General features: G+C 40.3%; 3 protein-coding genes across 21 annotated transcripts in view; 2 read left to right on the forward strand and 1 right to left on the reverse strand.

The window, feature by feature from the left end:
- The window catches only part of RUFY2 (RUN and FYVE domain containing 2), a 64,381-nt gene extending 54,160 nt beyond the window's left edge, over positions 1–10,221 (forward strand). For all 7 annotated transcript variants that reach the window (XM_007963261.3, XM_073019089.1, XM_038009152.2 and 4 more), the window contains 2 exons: positions 6,513–6,590; positions 6,682–10,221. In XM_007963261.3, coding sequence (XP_007961452.1) covers positions 6,513–6,590; positions 6,682–6,825 — 222 coding nt within the window. In that variant the 3' untranslated portion in view covers positions 6,826–10,221. The remainder of the gene's footprint in view (positions 1–6,512; positions 6,591–6,681) is intronic.
- HNRNPH3 (heterogeneous nuclear ribonucleoprotein H3) lies at positions 9,785–20,897 on the reverse strand. Of its 8 annotated transcripts, none has more exons than XM_007963280.3 (10): positions 20,439–20,897; positions 15,471–15,605; positions 14,801–14,939; positions 14,157–14,296; positions 13,574–13,660; positions 13,244–13,359; positions 11,673–11,808; positions 11,312–11,407; positions 11,134–11,226; positions 9,785–11,005 (listed from the first exon to the last, which is right to left on the reverse strand). In XM_007963280.3, exons 2-10 carry the CDS (start codon positions 15,580–15,582, stop codon positions 10,929–10,931), a joined length of 996 nt encoding a protein of 331 aa, XP_007961471.1. In that variant the 5' UTR covers positions 15,583–15,605; positions 20,439–20,897; the 3' UTR covers positions 9,785–10,928. The 8 variants fall into 8 exon arrangements, with proteins under 8 accessions (XP_007961471.1, XP_037865083.1, XP_007961470.1 ...); XM_038009155.2 differs by having other exon boundaries at positions 20,420–20,897; XM_007963279.3 differs by having other exon boundaries at positions 14,112–14,296; positions 20,439–20,895.
- Positions 19,586–21,259, forward strand: part of PBLD (phenazine biosynthesis like protein domain containing) — a 46,377-nt gene continuing 44,703 nt past the window's right edge. For 4 of the 6 annotated variants that reach the window (XM_073019094.1, XM_073019096.1, XM_007963274.3 and 1 more), the window contains exon 1: positions 19,587–19,870. The gene's annotated coding sequence lies outside the window, so the exon portion shown is untranslated. Of the gene's footprint in view, positions 19,965–21,259 lie in introns of all 6 variants that reach the window. The other 2 variants (XM_073019095.1, XM_073019097.1) reach the window with 1 other exon arrangement.

A 21,259-nucleotide genomic window follows, 5' to 3' on the forward strand; every position in this document is an offset into this window, starting at 1 on the left:
ATTTACACATCTGGAGACTGGGCATGGTAGCTCATACCTGTAACCCCAGTACTTTAAGAGCCTGTGGTGGGAGAATTGCTTTAGGCCAGGAGTTTGAGACCAGCCTGGGTAGTATAGCAAGCCCTTGTCTCTACCAAAATTTAAAAAAAGAAAAAAATAATAATTTGTGTATCTGAATATACCTTTATTTTATCCTCACGTGTTTTTTTTTTTTTTTTTTTTTTTTGGAGACAGTCTTCCTCTGCCACCAAGGCTGGAGTACAATGGCGTGATCTCGGCTCACTGCAACCTCCCCCTCCTGGGTTCAAGCGATTCTCCTGCCTCAGCCTCCCAAGTAGCTGGGATTACAGGCACCCACCACCATGCCCAGCTAATTTTTATATATTTAGTAGAGATAGGGTTTCACCATGTTAGCAAAGCTGGTCTCTAACTCCTGACCTCAGGTGATCTGCCTGTCTCAGCCTCCCAAAGTGCTGGGATTACAGGTGTGAGCCACCTCGCCAGGCTGTATCCTCACACTTTTTAAGAAGCTGGCCGGGCGCGGTGGCTCAAGCCTGTAATCCCAGCACTTTGGGAGGCCGAGACGGGCGGATCACGAGGTCAGGAGATCGAGACCATCCTGGCTAACACGGTGAAACCCCGTCTCTACTAAAAAATACAAAAAAACTAGCCGGGCGAGGTGGCGGGCGCCTGTAGTCCCAGCTACTCGGGAGGCTGAGGCAGGAGAATGGCGTAAACCCGGGAGGCGGAGCTTGCAGTGAGCTGAGATCCAGCCACTGCACTCCAGCGTGGGCGACAGAGCCAGACTCCATCTCAAAAAAAAAAAAAAAAAAAAGAAGATGGGGCCGGACGCAGTGGTTCACACCTGTAATCCCAGCACTTTGGGAGGCCAAGGCGGGTGGATCACAAGGTCAAGAGATTGAGACCATCCTGGGCAACATGGTGAAACGCCGCCTCTATTAAAAATACAAAAATTAGCTGAGCGTGGTGGCACGCACCTTTAGTCCCAGTTACTTGGGAGGCTGAGGCAGGAGAATCACTTGAACCTGGGAGGTGGAGGTTGCAGTGAGCTGAGATCATGCCACCGCATTTCAGCCTGGGTGACAGAGCAAGATTCTGTCTCAAAAAAAAAAAAAAAAAAAGATGGGTGGAGGCTGGGCGCAGTGGCTTATGCCTGTAATCCCAGCACTTTGGGAGGCCAAGGCAGGTGGACCACAAGGTCAGGAGTTAGAGACTAGCTTGGCCAACATGGTGAAACCTCATCTCTACTAAAGATACAAAAGAAAAAATTAGCCGGGCGTGGTGGGACATGCCTGTAATTCCAGCTACTTGGGAGGCTGAGGCAGGAGAATTGCTTGAACCCGGGAGGCGGAGGTTACAGTGAGCCAAGATCGCACCATTGCGCTCCAGTCTGGGCAACAGGGTGAGACTCTGCCTCAAAAAACAAACAAACAAACAAAAAAGATGTGTGGATACATGGATATTTGCCAAAACCATCATTATGTAAACTCTAAAAAAAGTTTTGTGAAATATGCATATGAGAGTGCATATATAGTACAACTTAAAAACACTTGTGGGGTCAGGCACGGTGGCTCACGCACTTTAGGAGGCCGAGACGGGCAGATCACCTGAGGTCAGTAGTTCGAGACCAGCCTGACCAACATGGAGAAACCTGTTTCTACTAAAAATACAAAATTAGCCAGGCATAGTGGCACATGCCTATAACCCCAGCTACTCAGGAGCCTGAGGCAGGAGAATCGCTTGAACCCGGGAGGCGGAGGTTCTGGTGAGCTGAGATCATGCCATTGCACTGCAGCCTGGGCAACAAGAACAAAATTCTATCTCTAAAAAAACAAAACAAAACAAAACAAAAACTTGTGTATTCTCTGCTTAGGTTAGCGATAATAGAACACGACCAGTACCTTAGAAGCCCCATCTGCTTCTCAATTGCACTCTCCTCTTTATAGTATCTCTCCTGTATTTTGTGTTATTACTTTGTTTTGCCTTATACTTATTACTCACATCTATCTTTAACAGAATATTATCTGCTTTTCCCAGTTTTTTTATGTGGAAACTGGATTCATATGTGAGTTGATTTTTTTCTTTTCCATGCTATTGACCAGCTGAAGAGTCTGGAACAGCCATCCTAAACAGTTTTTCACATTCTGGATTTTCTCTGAATGTTTGTAGTGTTTACTTATTCCTGTCTACTTGTTGCCTATGAACTGGAAGTTAAATCTAAAGCCTTGATTAGGCCAAGCACGGTGACTCATGGCTGTAATCCCAGCACTTTGGGAGGCTGAGCCAGGTGGATCGACCTGAGGTCAGGAGTTCGAGATCAACCTGGCCAACATGGTGAAACCCCATCTCTACTAAAAATGTAAAAATTAGCCAGGCGGCCGGGCGCGGTGGCTCACGCCTGTAATCCCAGCACTTTGGGAGGCCGAGACAGGCGGATCACAAGGTCAGGAGATCGAGACCATCCTGGCTAACATGGTTAAACCCCGTCTCTACTAAAAATACAAAAAATTAGCCGGGTGTGGTAGCGGGCACCTGTAGTCCCAGCTACTCGGGAGGCTGAGGCAGGAGAATGGCATAAACCCGGGAGGCGGAGCTTGCAGTGAGCCAAGATCATGCCACTGCACTCCAGCCTGGGTGACAAAGCAAAGACTCCATCTCAAAAAAAAAAAAAAAAAAAATAGCCAGGCATGGTGGTGTGCGCCTGTAGCCCCACCTACTTGGGAGGCTGAGGTAAGAGGATCATTTGAACCCGGGAGGCGGATGTTGTAGTGAGCCGAGATCCTACTACTGCATTCCAGCCTGGGCGACAGAGCGAGACTCCATCTAAATAATAAAATAAAATAAAGCCTTGGTTAGATTCAGGTGTAACCTTCTGTGGGATATTTTTTCTGCAGGCATATTTTTAACATTCAATGGACTATTATTTGCTAATTTTTCCTTTAAAAAATAGCATCCTGTCATATTTTGTGTTTGATATTATCATTAAAAAATGTTTTTCTTTAATTAAAAAAATTTTTTTTAGAGAAAGTGTCTCTGTTGCCCAGGCTGGAGTGCAGTGACTCCATCATAGTTCACTGTAAGCTTGAACTTCTGGATTCAAGCAATCCTCCCTCCTCAGCCTCCTGAGTTGTAGGACCACAGGTATACATCACCATACCCCACTAATTTTTATTTTTTAGAGATGGTGGGAGTCTCACTGTGTTGCCCAGGCTGGTCTCAAACTCCTGGGCTCAAGTGATCCTCCCACCTCAGTCTCCCAAAGTGGTGGGATTACAGGTGTAAGCCACTGTACCCGGCCTCATTATCGAGTCTCTGAAGTTTTCTCAAATGTTGTGATATCCCCCAATTTCACTAGAAGGCACAAATAAGGGTTATTGGAAACCTTGTGTGTATGTTGGTTGGGTGGGTTGTTGTAGACTAGTAGGCCTCACCATAGAGAAATCTGCTGTGATTAGTGAACTATTGGGTACCCTCTGCTTATGTTTAGTATTTACAGTACTTTTCTCTGTAGCAGTGAGTTTCTCCAGAGAAGAATCCCATAGTATCCTATCTAGGGGGTGTAAGTCTAGCAGCTAACATCCTGGAATTGGGCAGAGAAAAATTGCTGTTTATTTGCAGAGCAAGAGGTTGTTCTGTTCTAGTCTTAGCTCTTCTGGTAAACGGCTGTTTCCTTGAGCAGGCAGCGTCAGCTCTCTAGGCTTTAAATTTTCTCATGTGTAAAATGAGAGGGCTACAGGTGCTCATGTCTGAGATCCCTTCACAGGGACACACTAGGCTTAGCTTAAAGTGAGCTTCTCTCCCTGGGAGGGCGGCAGGTAAGTTCAATGAAAAGAAGTCTCCAAAGGCCTAGTCTCAAGGTCTAGTCTCCAAAGTCCTAGTCTCAAAATCAGCAAGGTTGTTTCAGAACCTAACGCCCTTACAAGCTGCTTCCACTAGGTGGCTTTGGGACATTTGGCAAATCACTTTCCTTTGTATGGTTTTCATCAAGTTAGATTATCTTTTAGGGTCCCTTCCTGCTGCTGCCTTTTTTTTTTTTACCCTCAGAGACAGAGTTTCCTCTGTTTCCCAAGCTGGAGTGCAGTGGCGTAATCATAGCTCACTGTAACCTTGAACATCTGGGTTGAAGCAATCCTCCCACCTCAGCCTCCCAAGTAGCTGGGACTACAGGTGCATGCCACCACACTTGGCTAATTTTTTTTTTTTTTTTTTAGAGATGGGGTCTTGCTATGTTGCCCAGGTTGGTCTTGAACTCCTGGTCTAAAGAGAGCCTCTCACCTTGGCCTTTCAAAGTCTCCAAAGTGCTGGGATTACAGGTGTGAGCCACTGCACCTGGCCCCCATCCTGCATTAAAAAAAAAAAAAAATTCTATGGTTCAAGCCATCTGACTCTTTGCTGGTGTTTGTCTGATATGAACTATCTAGTTTAAAAAAAAAAAAGCCCTTATAATCCTGTGTTCTAAGGAGACTTAGACTTCCTCACATGCAGTGGCCAACACTGTATTAGCTCTGCTGTACAATAAGTGCTAGTTATTAAGACTGTGAATGAAACAAAAAGACCTGAAATTAACCTTGTGATCTTGATCTGTGAATGTTTAGTCTTTTTTTTTCTTCAAAGAATTCTGCTTTTGGAAGTCTTTTAAGAAAACTCATGTTTTTAGAAATGTGCCTATGGGCCTTTCTTTCTTAGAGAATTTTTCTCTCTAAGGTAATAGGGTTCCTGTGATAGGTAATAAAGGTTCCTGTGCTTCAGTAGTAATTTATAGGTTGCAGTTGCTCCATGTCCAAGTTGGAATCTTCTGTTATACTTGGGTTCTTTGGTCTGGGCTGTTTTAGGAACATGTTCTAGGAAATCAATCAGTATTGAGTCTCCTCCTTCATCTGGGTCTTCTCATTGTAAAGCTGATAATCATCTAACAAAGTTGCCTTCATAGGGGAAAAAAGGTCTTTCTAGCCAAGATTGGTTAAGCAAGCTGGTTAACAATGGGTCAAGTAGGCTGGGCGTGGTGGCTTATGCCTGTAATCCCAGCACTTTGGGAGGCCGAGGTGGGCGGATCACCTGAGATCAGGAGTTTGAGACTATCCTGGCCAACATTTTGAAACCCCATCTCTACTAAAAATATAAAAATTAGCCGGGCATGGTGGCGTGTGCCTGTAATCCCAGCTACAGGGAGGCGGAGGCAGGAGAATCACTTGAACTCGGGAGACAGAGGTTGCGGTGAGCTGAGATTGCATCACTGCACTACAGCCTGGGCAACAGAGTGAGACTCTGTCTCTTTTCAAAAAAAAAAAAAAAGAAAAAAAAAAGGTCAAGTTGTTATAAATACTGCCTAAGACTACTTACATCCATTTTTTACTAACGTTTACATAGCAGCTATTAAATATGTTATAAAAGTTGAGGGAAATAGCCATGTAAAACTTCTTAAGGTGAGGTCCTTTTTTCCCCCCCCTTTTTTCTGGAGACAGGGTCTCACTCTGTTGCTCAGGCTCTAGTGCAGTGGCACAATCATAGTTCACTGCAGCCTCAAACTCCTGGGCTTAAGCGATTCTCCCTTCTCAGCTTCCAGAGTAGCTGCAACTATAGGCTTATGCCACGCAGCCTGGTTAATTTTTTTGTAAAGATGGAGTTTGTGTTCCTCAGGGCAGTCTTCCTGGCTTCAAGCAATCCTCCTGCCTCGGCCTCCTAAAGAGGTCTTATAAAATAATGAACTCCAATATCTGATTTCCCTAATTTCCTTCAAATTTTAGGGTCTTAAGGTATAAGTTATACATAGTGCCAACCTATTGCATTTCACACAGTGAGAATTTATCTTTAACATTGTTGGACTAGGATACCCCATTCTCCATGATGTGCTTATTTCACATCGCATGCCTGTATCAAAACATCCCATGTACCCCATAAATATGTAACTACTATGTACCCACAAACATTTAAAAAATAAAATGCTGTTGGAGTACTTTTAAGGTTCTTTTAATCTTTAAGTTTCTTTTCCTGAAGAGAATTCCCATCAGTAACAGATTTTTACCTCTTTAAAGCATTTTTACATGTGTATATTCTAACATACACAATTGTATAGAAAGAGTAAAATGAACCATTGCCTATATTCAATATTTATCATGTGCAGTCCTGATTTTTCATTTTTTCAATTTTTATTTTTTAAGAGACAGACTCTATGTCGCCCAGCTTGGTCTCGAACTCTAGACCACAAGTGATCCTCTCACCTCAGCCTCCCGAGTAGCTGGAATTACTGGTGTGAGCCATCGTCGCCTGGCTGCAATCTTGTTTTTATACTTAATCCACATCCCCGTCCCCCACCAAGAATATTTTGAGGCTAATTCCATACATATTTTATCTACAAATATATATATCTCTCAAAGAAAATAACTTATTTTCCATTCTTCATATATCCCTATAAATAATGTTCTTGGGGGAAAAGTTTTCACATATAATTTTTAGTGTTACCAATTTGAGCATTAATATTTTCTTCCTACTAGGGACTGGTTTGGCTGAAAGACAAAGAAGCAACACATTGTAAACTTTGTGAAAAGGAATTCTCACTCTCTAAGAGAAAGGTAAGGGAGGTAGGAAGTGAGTCTCAAAATTTGGGGTGCAAAAATGCTTCTTATTAAAGTTTTATTTTTTCCCCTCTGATTTATTTAATAGCACCACTGTAGAAACTGTGGGGAAATTTTCTGTAATGCCTGCTCTGACAACGAACTACCTTTGCCTTCTTCACCAAAACCAGTACGGGTTTGTGATTCCTGTCATGCATTGCTGATTCAGAGATGTTCATCTAACTTGCCCTGAGACTCCAGAACTAAATCCTTATGTATGAAATTACCTACAATGAATGTTATGATGTTGTATACAAAGGTAACCAGACAGCTCTTCTTAAGCAGCTTTCGGTCAGTATTTGGTACCAGTTTATCTTCTACATATTCAGATCATGGAAATTACAAGTTATATGATATTTCCTTCCCCATTGTTATTCAAAATTAATTTTCAACACAGCATGCTTAAAAATCATGTAGCTCATTAAAAGGCCAGATAGCAGAGTTAACATAACTTGCCTTATCTTGTAAAGGCCTTCTTAAAAATAAGGCTTCAGATTGTTTTTTTCTTCTGAATTCTGTCAATTTGGTGGTGCCTGCAATTCTCTTAATGCACTTTAAAGCTTCAGAGTTCTGAGACTGGAAATGCATAAAACTTTTTAGAAGTATTAATATTCTAATTCAACAGATTTTCATTATCTTTGTAAGATTTCAACTATATTTATTTGCCCTTTCTTCTCCCCCTCTCCCATTGCTTCTTTTGCATTAGACAGGGCCAATATTTTGTCCTACAAAATTTCCTCTTGGTCTTTTTAAAAATCAGTTATTGTTGTGCTTGCTGCTGATTTTCAGCTACAGTGGATTAAATTAAGAGAGGCATTATTTGGCCTCGGCCCCAACTTTTTTCCTTCTAATCTTGAAAGGAAGTTACATATAACCATCTTTTTTTTTTTTTTTTTTTTTTTTTTAGACGGAGTCTCTGTTGCCCAGGCTAGAGTGAAGTGGCGAGATCTTGGCTCACTGCAACCTCTACCTCCTGGGTTCAAGTGATTCTCCTGCCTCAGCCTCCTGAATAGCTGGGATTACAGGCACACACCACCACGCCCGGCTGATTTTTTTTAATTTTTAGTAGAGATGGGGTTTCACCATGTTGGCCAGGCTGATGTTGAACTCTTGACCTCAAGTGATCTGCCCGCCTCAGCCTCCCACATATAACCATCTTTCTTTCCCTGATTTATAGATCTTCCCATATGCTGTTTCACTAAATTGCTATTTTTTAAGGGGTGACTCAGACCCCAATTCAAAGATGAAAACACAAATCCCTCCTCAGAAAAAAAAGTATGTAATAATAGGAGATATTACAGGCTCCTTATGAAGATCCTCTCCTCTAAGCGTTAGAAGTGAGAAAAAAAATCAGAACTTTGCTTTGCTAATGTATTAGAGTTCGGTTCAAAAAATTTTGTATTAACATTTTCATTGGAGTAAATTTTAGGAAGCATCACATTGTAGTGGCCTACCTGTATACATCCACAGTAAAATTTCACCATGTCCATTGAGCACCTCTATGCCAAGGGCATTGAGATGATGAAATATACGTACTTGAGCTATTTCTTTTTTTCGAGATGGAGTTTCACTCTTGTTGCGTAGGTTGGAGTGCTACGCAACAAGATGGCACGATCTCCACCTCCCGGATTCAAGCAGTTCTCCTTCCTCAGCCTCCCAAGTAGCTGGGATTAGACATGTGCCACCATACCCAGCTAATTTTGTATTTTTGGTAGAAAAAGGGTTTCACCATGTTGGCCGGGCTGGTCTCGAACTCCTGACCTCAGGTGATCCACCTGCCTCGGCCTCCCAAAATACTGGGATTACAGGAATGAGCCACCGCACCTGGCCAGTACACTTGACCTATTTCAAGCTGACTACTGAACACTAATCCAAGTTATATTGCTTATGGCATACCAAGAATTTAACTTGTATAAATTACCTCTGAATAGTCACATAACACTATCACCATTCAGTATCCTATTTTTTACATTAATTTTTAACTGTGCACTTTAAGTTTGTGAGCCTATAAAAAATACATAGGAAATTTATGGATTAAGAGCATTGTATTTAGTGGTTAATCCTAGGTACCTCCCTGCCCACAAAGGAGTTGCTTATTAATACTGCAGGATCTTTTCCTCATGAATATATACTTCTATGAAATTTAAAATTTTCTGAATAGCCTAAGTATACTTGAAGATCTATTTTCTCCAAAACCCGTAAATTTCCAGTCAGCTTTTGAGGTGTCAGATGTGACACAGATTTTTAGATGGTCTTTCTTGAATACTGATAGAAATGTCCTCAAGACAGGAATTATATTCTTGAACCATTTTATATTGATAGGTGGGATGGGCTAACATTTTTATGATTATTGAATAAGCAAAAATGAAAATTTTCAAATAGGCTTTTTTATTACTGTGCTTAGAACAAATTTTTAAATGTGACTTAAGTTGCTTAAATTCCAAGGCTGATTTCATTCACCAAACCATGATTTTTAGTCACCCTTTAAGTTTCTCACTTTTCAAAACTCATGTATCACCACTGACTTTTTTTTTTTTTAGGCAGCTTTTATGACAGCAACTTGCTCCATGTAGTTTTGGCTTATTTAAAAACTATGCTGACTTTGGATTTTTTGGTTACAGAACTTTTAACAATCTGTTTTTTTTTTGTGATTGTGAACTCGTATTCGTTTTACTTTTCAAAACAGACTTAACATACCATTCCCTCACCTAGCAGTACCACCACAATAATGCTATCATGGTGCCAAGGAATTACAATTGTAATTCTTCTAACCTATGTTTAAAAAATAAAATGTGAATTTTATGAATTAAATAAAGATTTGGAAAATTAGCCTGCTTTAAAAGGGCAACTTTGGTTTCATTAATACTGTATATACCTTTACTGCTTATGTTAAGAGGGTAATCCTGGGAAAATAAAACACATGTAACTTTCAAAAAAGACAAGTGGTGTATGCCCTATTATTTAAATTGCTCATTAAAGGAAGTGGGTACAAGCATTAAGATGAATCATAGCTTCCATCAAGAGGCTCCACACATATAGGCTGCCCCAGGGCTCCCTCTCCTAAATCGTAGACATCGTATGTAGTACCTTCTACCAATCTGATTTTTGAATTAGTAACTGACACAAAGCATTCTAGGACAGACGCCATACTATTATTATCTCCCACATTGACATTTATTAATAACATTTCTGGCAAAAACAAGTAACAAGTTCAAGAACTGATTTCACATCAACAGGTTTCATTTTGATCCATTAGCCAATTTGGAAAAAAGCCATACTGATCAAAGGGATTAAAATTAAAAAGCACCTTTTCCTTGCTACATATAGATTCTTTAAACTAAAACTCCAAGCAGATATCAGATACAAAACCCAACTGCAGGATTGTTTTAATTGACTATGACATGGACTTGTTGCTTACATTTTTTAAAAGTCATCATTTATACAGTTATTTAAAAACCATATGCTCTATTGGGCAGAAAACTTAAAATACATTTGTGAGAATTATACTCCATAGTAAATACCTATGTACTTATACTGAATTCTTGTGTCACTGAGAACCTTAACCCTACTCTTAAGACATCTTGCAATAACCTGCAACTATCAATTTTTTGGAGACATTTTTGGTATTTCGGTCAAGTGCTGAAGGGATTTTACTCCAAAATTTAGGGCTAGAACAAACTTCCAACACTCCCATACCCAGGTAACACAATTATGAATATTCAGAAATCAATACCTCTTAAATCGTTTCAGAGCTATGCCTGATAAATGACATTTGAAAAATAATAATATAGAAATAATTAGCTGAATTTATACTCCTGAAGCCACTTCATCTTTAGGCTTTATATTTACAGTGTTGTCCAGAAGGAATTAAAGAAAAAAGTTACACTAATTATTTGTCAAGCTCTATTCCAGATGTCTGCTTAAGACTTGCAGTTTATGCAAAGGTGAACCATTATCTTCTAAAATTACACCACACTACGTCTTGTAGAACTAATAGTAAAATACATCAACCCAAATCTTATGAAGGCAGCACATCTTTAGGAGTAACTAGTATATAAAAAGTATCAACATCAGTGGTTTGAATATAAAAATTTATTTTTAAGTCAAAGTATGCAACAAATAAACCTACAGAAAACAGATTTTCCCATCACAATCTGTTGCTTTACCAAATAATATTTTGAAAACACATTCCTTCAGTCATTATAAAGTTCTTAAAATACAAAAGAAATTAAATCTGTAAGAAAGTCTAGTAGACCAGATGCTGTTGTCAAGACTTGTATGTTGGTGTTTTTGCTTTCAGTACATCCCACGCCATCCACCTCCACTCATGCCACCTTGCCCGTAGTAACCTCCACTGCCTCCACCACCACGGCCTTAAGAAAAAGATATTAAGAATCACTCAGCAGGAGATATCTGTGCATAAAGTAATAAAAGTAATACCTGCACTTTAAAGTTTGCACTACATATGGGGACTAACACAAACTGAACTAGAGATACTTACCATAACCACCCAAGCCATCAGGAGTACCATATCCTCCACTGTAATTGTTTCCCATTCCCATTCTTCCAACTGATCCATAGCCTCCCTGATTATCTTTAAAAAAAAAAAAAAGAAAAGAAAAAAAATTGAGACTCATTGATAAGTAGCTAACCCTGCATATTTTAAAAACTTTACATACCCATTCCATCTCTTCCGTAGCCTCCCATTCCAGAACCTCCCATGCCAGAGCCGCCTCCAGGAGTAGAATTCAAGAAGAGTTCAATATATCGATGTTCTTTAAGAAAAAAAGAGTAACGGGAGAAAGGAATGATGGATCAAATTCATCAATACAAGCTTTCTAAAAAAGATCAGTTAAGTAATATTAAACAAAGTATGCTTATCAATTACTAGTACAGCAATATATAAAGCCCACAAAAAGCCATTATAGAGGTCAAATGGTTTTAGATCCCAACAATTGCCAAGCGTTGCCTACACACCTTAGAGCCTCTTACTTTGTAAATTCACATGGAGGAAATAAACGTGCCAAAGACATCACTTACGCATGTTATTTTTATCTTTAGACATGGCAGCTACTGCATCTTCATGTGTCACAAACTCTACATCTGCTTCTCCTGTGGCTCTGCCATCAGCTCCAATATCAATATGAACTCGTATTGGATTTAGTGGTGAGAAGAACTAAATAAAAGAAAACACCTGTTACTTACTTTTCTATTGAGAATATTAAAAGTAAATTACGACATACTTTGATTTTTCCTCATCAATTAGGAAATTGCCCTGCCAGACTAATAACTTAAGTCAACTACAGAGCTTCTGTGAATGTATACAGAGTATACACTTAGGGATAATGTAAAGAATTTACTGCTTTTAAAATAAGGAGATAGGCGGGATGCAGTGGCTCACGCCTGTAATCCCAGCTACTCAGAAGGCTGAGACAGAGAATCGCTTGAACCCGGGAGGAGCCTGCAGTAAGCCAAGATCACGCCACTGCATTCCAGCCTTGGGGAGACAGAGTGGGAGACTCCGTCTCAAAAAAATACAGAGAGAGAGAGAGAGAGAAATGGGGATATCATGATTTGGAACCATGGGGTTTGAATAAACCTACTATTTAAAACTATATGAAATTGTTCCCCAAAAGGTACCATTTGGTTCTAATCACAAGATAGCCAGGTTTTAAACTATCATTAAAAGCACTTGGAACTCAGGCCAATTGATTCCCAGTAAGATCTAGAGCAAACTATTGCATTTAAAGCCAGATAGTACTTTTGGTCTGAATGGCCATTGGGTCTCTAATGTAACTACTCAACAGGTAGAGGAATGGTGTGACCGGATTCAGCCTGTCAACTGAAGTTTGCTGACTTCCTAACAAATCTGAAACCAACCAGTTTCACATCAATGACAACAGCAGTATCTATTTCTGTTATTTTCAACTCCTCAGTTTCTAATCACTATCTAGCCTAGAAAGCAAAACCAAATCATTAATACTTATATATTCACTCTTTCAAAATCTAATACAGACCAGGCGTGGTGGCTCACGCCTGTAATCCCAGCACTTTGGGAGGCTGGGGCAGGCAGATAACAAGGTCAGGAACAGTCTGATCAACATGGCGAAACCCCGTCTCTACTAAAAGTACAAAAAAAATCAGCCAGGCACGGTGGAGTGTGCCTGTAATCCCAGCTACTCAGGAGGCTGAGGCAGGAGAATAACTTGAACCCGGGAGGCAGAGGTTGCAGTGAGCCGAGATCACGCCACTGCACTCTAGCCTGGGCGACAGAGCAAGACTCCGTCTCAAAAAACAAAACAAAAAAAACAGTACAACAAAAGACACCAGCACAACATGGTATACAGTCATCACCATTCTATGCGGATCAGTCTTTCATTATATTCTTAACTGGACTTCATGAATGTCGCTTTTTACTTGCTTGAATCCTATGTAGGTTAACACACAATGGATACAAAAATATCCATCAGTGATTAGAGTTAAAGGTAGATCTATTTTTATATTCAAGGGATTTTGGTATTAAGCTATAAACACGAGACCATTAAGAATGCTTAAAAATGTAGATACCAGGATAAGTATAAAACCACTAATAGTTATTAAAAATTACTCACATTAGCAATGTCATTTTCAGTTGCACGAAAAGGCAACCCTCTCATATGTACGAAATGACCACCATGAAAACCTGAACTTGCATCACCAGCTCCACCATAGCCATGTCCTCCCATACCTAGAAAACACAATTTGCCAAGATTATAAACTCTTACAGATCTAGGTAGGGAAGTATACATACATACTATACAAGGTATAAAGCTCTGTATAGGAATGCACTGAAATTTGTCTGAATTACTTTTCTTATACAAGTTTCCTATATTACCACTAAGAGCTTGCAAAGCAAATACTAAAATTTACCTATGAATAAAAATGTCTAATATTTATTTTACCTCTTCCATCTCTCATTCTGTCATCAAAGCCATCATTCCCATAGCCGTAATTATTATAGCCACCATAGTCATCAAAACCTCCATAACCTGTGTAATTTAAGGAGAAATACATGACTACACACTTTCCAGAGATAAATTTTATAATCCAGTTTACAAAAACATTTTGTGGTAAACAGTATGTGTAACTTGATTGCAAGTTTGCAATTCCCAACTTAAAGTCTATGAAAAAAGCAGTCAACATGTGATGGAAATTTAAACTCTCAAAAGGTTAAGTTCAGACATGTAAATTAAATTTCATCCTTAAGCAAAAAAAGGTCAAAATATGCCAACATCTAAATTTTAATTTCTGTGTAAGTTTTCTAGGTGCCAATATGTGCATCAATCAAGTCCCACAGCTAGCCATGGGAATCCATATTTTCATGAACAGGTTTTAAAACCTAACAGGTACTGAAATTACTGCCATTTCTGTATTTCTTGACAAAGTGTCAGGAACATTAAGAAAATGACAACAGAACCTTTGTTCATTAGATACACATACCACCATCATATCCATCACCTCCTCGTCGCATTCTGTCATACATACTTCCACGCCCAGCTCCATAATAACCCCCTCTTCCTCCTATTGGTCTATCATATGGTCCCGGTCGCTGTCCCAGCAATCTTCTTGGTGGATCATAAAATCCTTTGATTTCACTCCTGCTACTTCTGAAGATCTCAATATACCTATTTAAAAATGTTTTAAGGTACAGGTTTCAGCATAAATGTATTAGTGTAAATTAGATACTGGGCAAAATGCAGTAAGTTTTTCTACATCTAGATACATAACCCAATTTAAATTGCCTAAATACACCGTAAGTTAACAGTTTAAACCTACAAACTTAGTTAAATATTTAAGTTTTACAAAAAAATTAGTCACTGAAAACAATTCATAAAGTATATTTTTACTTTGTCTCTTTTAGTAAATAGGTGTTTTAAAGGAAATAGGTGATTATACAAAAGCATTTATCAACAACATCCTACAGAGAAATGGAAACAATCTACTTTTAATTTAACTATTAGCATTAATTCCCCACCCAAATCTGTAGTTTCCAAGTTAAATTTAGATTAATTATCAATTCTTTTAAACTACCCCAGAAAAATGTTATGGCTACCCCCCCATTTAAGCAATAGTGACCCACAACCCCCAAAAATAAAAATTTAACACCATCCCAAACTCTCCATCCCCACCTGTGCCCTATTCTTTCCTTGTGTTTCCCCAGAGCATTTTCTGCTATCTCCTTTGAAGCAAACTGCACGAAGGCCTCCCCTGTGCTTCTCCCCTGGTAGTCCATCGTCAATGTTATCCCATTTGGCACGATTTCCAACCCTTTAACCCAAGGACAAATAACCCCATCAAGGGGAACAGTGTTAAAGGCTGAAACATTCCCATCTGAATCAAATATTTAAAACAAGTCTAAACAAAACAAAACAAAACAAAAAAGCTTAGTTTCCCATCACCCCATAAATACAAATGAAAGATTTTTTTCAAATAATACTGGATTAAATAAATCTTTTTTTGCGACCAGTGTAAAAACACTGTGTAATTACACACACTCTAAAAGCCCACCTATATTACATGAAAAAAGGCTACAAATCGAATATATGCTCCATATACTAATTCACGGTTCATTTCATCACAATTCTCAAATATGTTACTGCACATTAATTAGGTTTTACATATTCTACACATTCTGTATTGAATATTAATTGGAGCATATTATTTTAATACATTAACCAAGACTATCATAGTTAAACTTCAAAGTTCCAAAATCAAAATGGGTTTTACAAATTAAAAACAGTGAAACAATACAAATATAAAATTACAATATTACTAAACTTTGACTAATACTAGAGGTACCTTGAAAGAACTGAACTATTTCCTCTTTGCTGCAACCAAATGGTAGTCCACGAAGTCGTACTGTCCCATCACTAGCGTCATTTGGACCATTATGTTTCATAACCCAATCCATCTCAATACCGTTTGATTTAAATGCTATAAAAAATAAACAAGCACATAGAGCAGTCAATCAAAATATACTCTTGTCAAGAGGTAATGAAGAAACACCTCTCAGAGGTGCCACAAGAGGAAATGTAACATGGCACCAACTCCCCTGACAATGCCATGACAAAACTGTAGACCACCTTTCATATTTTGGGGTAGGGAGAAGGCAATGAGACCTGAGCCCTCCTACGGAAAAGTACTGAATTTCTTAGTATCAATATTATATATTGCCTAATTTTAAGAAAACTTGCATAATTCTACTACCAGAGTCTTCAAACTATTTGACTGTGTCCCCTGAATGCCAACTCTAGCCTTTCCTTATCTCTCAACTTTTGATTCACCACTTTTCAGGTTTTTATTCACCTGCTTATTCAAATTCTTTAAAACTTATTCAGAAGTTGCATATAATACCAGTATCCACTAACATCAAGAGCCTAAGTAAAAAATGCAATGAGTACTGACTCATGTTGGAAAAATATCACATAAGTCTAACCCTTTTAAATGCACTACAATTTTGAACACATCAAACTGTCTTTGAAGGGCCAACACTCTCACCTCTATTTTAGCCAAATCTAGTTTAAACTCACCAAGAGTAAAATTATAAAATGACTGAATTAATTAGATTAAAACTGAGGTCAAAGGCTGCTCAAAAGTGAATGCCTCCCAACAGTACCTGTGTTTTTGAAGCCACTGGACAGTGTATAGAAACCAGTTTACTCAAGTTTTTAATCAAATAGATTTAAACACAAACTTTAAAAAATATGTAATATACTTTTTAATAAAGCATAAAAGGTACATCTAGAAGCCCCCCTTCCCCTCCAAAATGACTTCAGTTCCCAGTTCCCTTCCCCAGAGGCAACCATCCTTCCGTTTAAAATACATAGTATTTACAAAAGAGGCGAATGCAGAAGTCCTTCAGCTGCAGAAACTTACCAGAACCTTACAAATTTCACTATGCAGCTGTAGGAATCCTACTCACCTGAGTATTTCAAACCTTTCCCTCACCACCTCCTCCCCTGTAAACAAAACAATTTGTTCATTTGATTCCTTTATGTTTGAAGATCATATTTCGTATCAACAGCATTCACTAATGCTTAATTTCATGTCATCTATTTGTTGGTGCAACTCTTAGGGGTGGCATCTGCAAAGGGTAAAGTTTTTTTTCCCTAGAATTCATGCATTTAAAATATGCACACAAATAAATAGTATGAATCCCTATTCTGCCGTTCACTGGTTACCTAAACCACTTAACCTCTGAGCCTCTTCAATTGTAAACTATAGCAGTGGTATCTATACCTCACTGCACTATTCAAGTGCTTGGTCTGCCTCATGTTAAGCATTTACTGATGGCAACTGTTACTGGATTTTAAGGGGCCCTGCAAAAGCCAACAAGATATACCATACACAAAATATGTGAACCTTAAAGGACAGAAAACAATTCAAACCTCGAAGAGAACTGAGAATTGTTAAAAATTTTATTTCCCAAAGCCAGCGAAGGCTTTTAAAAGTTTAATACTAAAGACTAGCTCTGAGAGGAGGCGGCCCCAACCCAGTTTGAAAAAAAAAAGTTCAGAGATGTTTTGAAAACGCCTACCGTTTTATTTTTTTTTTAATAGCACCAACCTAAAAAATAAGTGTTTCCCATAAAGGGTGATTTACACAGAACGGAAAAAGTGGTACAGATCTACCCTCACTGCTTCATGAAAAATTTAAGAACTCTGCAAATTCAACCTTAATCTGTTGTGAAAGGATCTTAGGAGTTTGCATTTAAGGAGCAAATGCTTTAAAAAAAAAAAAAAAAAAAAAAAAAAAAATTATTTTACTCATAAATCTTAGCAATTCACAAGAAAAAAATACCAGCAAGCCAATTGGATTTTTGGATCGGTCTGTACCAATGATAAGACGCAATGAAAACAAAAAAGTGTTATCGATGTTATCTATAATAAACACTAAACTGTTAACACAATTTTTAATTGCGTAAAACCCAACCAAATTCGGAACACAATCTATTTTACAGGGTGACCCTGTATGCAAAGCACATACAATAATGAGAGCCTCACTCTACCAACCCCTTCAAAACTAAAAATCCTACCTACAAAACAAAAACAAAAAAAACTCTAAGGGCACAGGAAGAAGCAATCCGCTCTAATAAAGCTGTCAGAAACTACTTAAAACATTTTACTTATTCAGGATAATCCACCTCAACCTTTCTTTGCAACAATGTCATGGCTAATCACTACTCTGCTTTAAGAATTCTAGGTGCTAGTACCAATAAAATATACCACAGTTAAAATATGAAGATGGCTTTGGTCAGTTTTATGAGACTTTAAATACAATTTTTTAAACATTACACCAAGTGAAACAAGCCAGTCACAAAAGACTACATATTGTATAACTCCATTTGTATTCATGATTGTCTGAGGCTTGACGGGAGGGAGAATGCCAGCAAGAGGAATGACCAGTAAAGGGTATTGGTATCTTTTTGGAGTGACAAAAATGTTATAAAATTAAATTGTAGTGACGGTCACACAACGCTGTCAATGTACTAAAATCCACTAAAATGTACATTTAAAATTGGTGAAGTTTATGGTATGTGAATTATATTAAAGAAAAAACATCCACTAGAGAACAAATGAAATAGAGAATCCTCTTAACACGGAGGCACAGCCTATCTTCTGAAGTAATGCATAAACGATTTGATGCATTCAATAAATAACTTTCTAAATGGCAGCCCAGTGGTCAAGAAATGAGAATGAATTTTATTTTTTGGAAAAAGTGCTGATGATCTAAGTTTAACAGAAAATGTACATCATTCCTTCCCAATGGGGTTGCTCTTTAAAAAAACAACACTAGACACACCCCTAACAGCTAAAGGAGGTAAGGTCTCTAAAATGTTAGTTTACTATGAACCGTGTTTTTATCTACTGCAATTTAGTCAGTTGTTTACCAATACAACGAAATCAAAGATAATATTATTTTAAAAAGGCAGTAGGATGGACTTCCAGATAATGGCATAAATGAAAAAGAGGACAGAAAAAAGGTGTGTGTGTGTAGTCCAATCCAATTAGTAAAGCTATTTGCTATAGCATATATAACTTTATAGGACAGTCTGGACTATCTTTTCAAAGGGCCACTCAAAGCTACTGTTTCAAGGTAAGATTTTCGTAAACTTTTCCTTGGCAATCTTGACAAAGCATCACTGAACATCTTCAACAATAGTAAGTTTTTGTTTTTAGAGCTGGAAAAGTAGGTACAATATTCTTACAAAGTTTTACATGAATTATCAGAAATTCTTACTCTCAGGCCTTTCCCGTCCCTTTTGTACTGTGTCTTCAATGAAAATTACGGATCCAGTTCTCAGGACCCTCATCCGAATCACACCATCACCACGTGACTGGGTTTACAATTTGTTTTTCTGTTTAATAGGCTTATTCCCTTGTTTAGAATACGATTACAGTGTACTATACTCCTACATTTAAAAAAAAAAAAAATGCCTAGACACCAAAAGAAAATAAGCCATAACCGTATTTTGAAGTATTTTACTTCTAGAGCCTTAATGCCAAGAAAAAAAAAAACTGCACAAAATACAACTCTTGGAAGATTTAATATCGAAAGGAACTCAATTCCAATACATACACATCTACCATCACTGGGTTGTTTTAACTGTTTCCCAAAAGTGAAACTTAAAAGCAAAGTCTAATATATATGCCAAACTACGCAAAACAATTGCTACATCACCCACCCCCACCCCCAAAGTTCAAAAAGCAACAATCACAGTTCACTGGGCCCAGACGACCTACTTGAAACATGCCCATTTCACATTCCTATTTGATAAATCACCCACTTTTCTGCTTACAAAATCACCCCCGAAGTCCTTATTAACGTTTAAACATGAAAAAAAAAAAAAAAAAAACCCCTTTGGAAAATCAGTACGTACTCTTTTCGAAGTTCCAAATCTGGAATATAAGGGCCGGCTAAGCGTCCTTTATTCCTCCCAGGAGACTTTCCGTTTATCTAGCTGCCCTAGAGACCAGAGAGCTAGGGAGAGTACGCCCCTTCCCCCTCCCGCCAGCAGCCAAGCCTGGCTTAAAACCCTTCGCCACCGGGCGGCGGAATTACAAAGGAGGCCGTCTGCCTCCTTTGTCCTGGATTTGAGAGTTGAGCACCTTCGTCGCCATTGGCTTTCCTCCCCCAGCTCCAGCCTCTCTCATCTTGGGAATCTGCGTCAGAAGTCACTCGCAGTCCCGTCAGCCCAGGTAGCCCTGCCGAGACTGCGGAGGAAGGGAGGCCGCGGTGGGAGGCCAGGCCCATCCGGCGCCATTTCCATCGGGAGCGCGCCCGGCAACCCAGGTCCTCCCTCCACCCAACTGCCCGGTTTTTCCCTGCTCGCTTCACTACCCACCCTCATCCCTTCCAGGGAGCTTTGACCACCCCCTCCCCTGGCCTTCTAGATCAGTTTTCGGAAGCTGGGGTACAAAAAGTAAAAAGAGCGGGGAAGGGCGGGAAGCCGAGGTGGCCGCGCCACTGTACCCAAAATGGCGGAGGCCAAGCCAGCAGGGAAAGGGGGAAATGCTGGATGTCCCCTACTTCGGGCCTCGGCGTCGTCCACTGAGTTCCACCTGAGCAAGTCCTCCCATCGGCAGGCTGCCCTCTTTGAAGTGGGAGATGGTCCGGGAGGCGCAGCCCCGCCGCTTCCAAGCGGCGGCCTCCGAGCGGCGACCACCCCACCACCCCCCAACCCAGCCCCTCCCGGCCTCTTTCGTCCTTCTCCCGACTCCGCTCTGGAAACCACCAGCCCAACCTACCCCCTTTTACTTCAGATACCCTGTCAGGCGATAGTTACGCCGACTCTGCTGCTCGCGGGGTCCAGTCGAGAGAAGGGAGAAGTCGTTTGCCTCGTGTAGCGCTCACCACAACGGTTCTCCCAACCGTCTCCAACGGTGACAACCGCTTAGGGAGCTGCGCAGCACAGCAACTGGCTTGGGGGGATGGGAGGGAGCGAGCAAGAAGTGGGGGGCGGAGCGAGAACTGCGAAGGCGGCCGGCCCCACTCTCGCGAGACGGGAAAGGTTCGCCTGGCGCTGGCAGCACGAAGCGCGCCTGCGCGGTGCTGGGCTGCCCAGCTGTTGGGGGCGAGGTAGACAGAGCAGAGGCTGGTCCAGTTAAAGAGCTGCCCCGTGTGCAGTCTTTCTTGCTTACGGTAGAACCATCCAGTTTTCAGAGCATACCATTCTGCCGCCTCGGGGCGATGGCAATGACAGTTCTGCCAGTGTGTAGAAGGAACCGTGCTGTCGCGGTCTGGAGAAGTTCTCCGGTGATCTGCCCCCACCGTGAACAAATTCCGTGAGGGCCCCGCCCTTGCTCGGCATCGAAGGCGCGGAAAGGGCGCCACATGGTTCGGCCAAAGACGCGGGGCGGATTTTCTGGTCCACCATGTTTGCATTGTGCAGTGAAAAATAGGAGTGTTTCTGGGCCGCGAAGATAAAAACGTCCACCGGGGCCGATTTCGGCTCTCGGGCTGGGTGTCCGCCTCCTTCTGGCCCGGAGCTGCTGGCCGTCCCCCAGCGCGCTTCGTCCCGGTGCGCCGCGCGGGACCCGGGTTTCTTGGGTGAATTCCTGTCCACGTTTCCGTTCTCTCTGCAAATC

This window comes from Chlorocebus sabaeus, chromosome 9 (assembly GCF_047675955.1).
Source record: "Chlorocebus sabaeus isolate Y175 chromosome 9, mChlSab1.0.hap1, whole genome shotgun sequence".
In the NCBI taxonomy this organism is placed as follows: domain Eukaryota; kingdom Metazoa; phylum Chordata; class Mammalia; order Primates; family Cercopithecidae; genus Chlorocebus; species Chlorocebus sabaeus.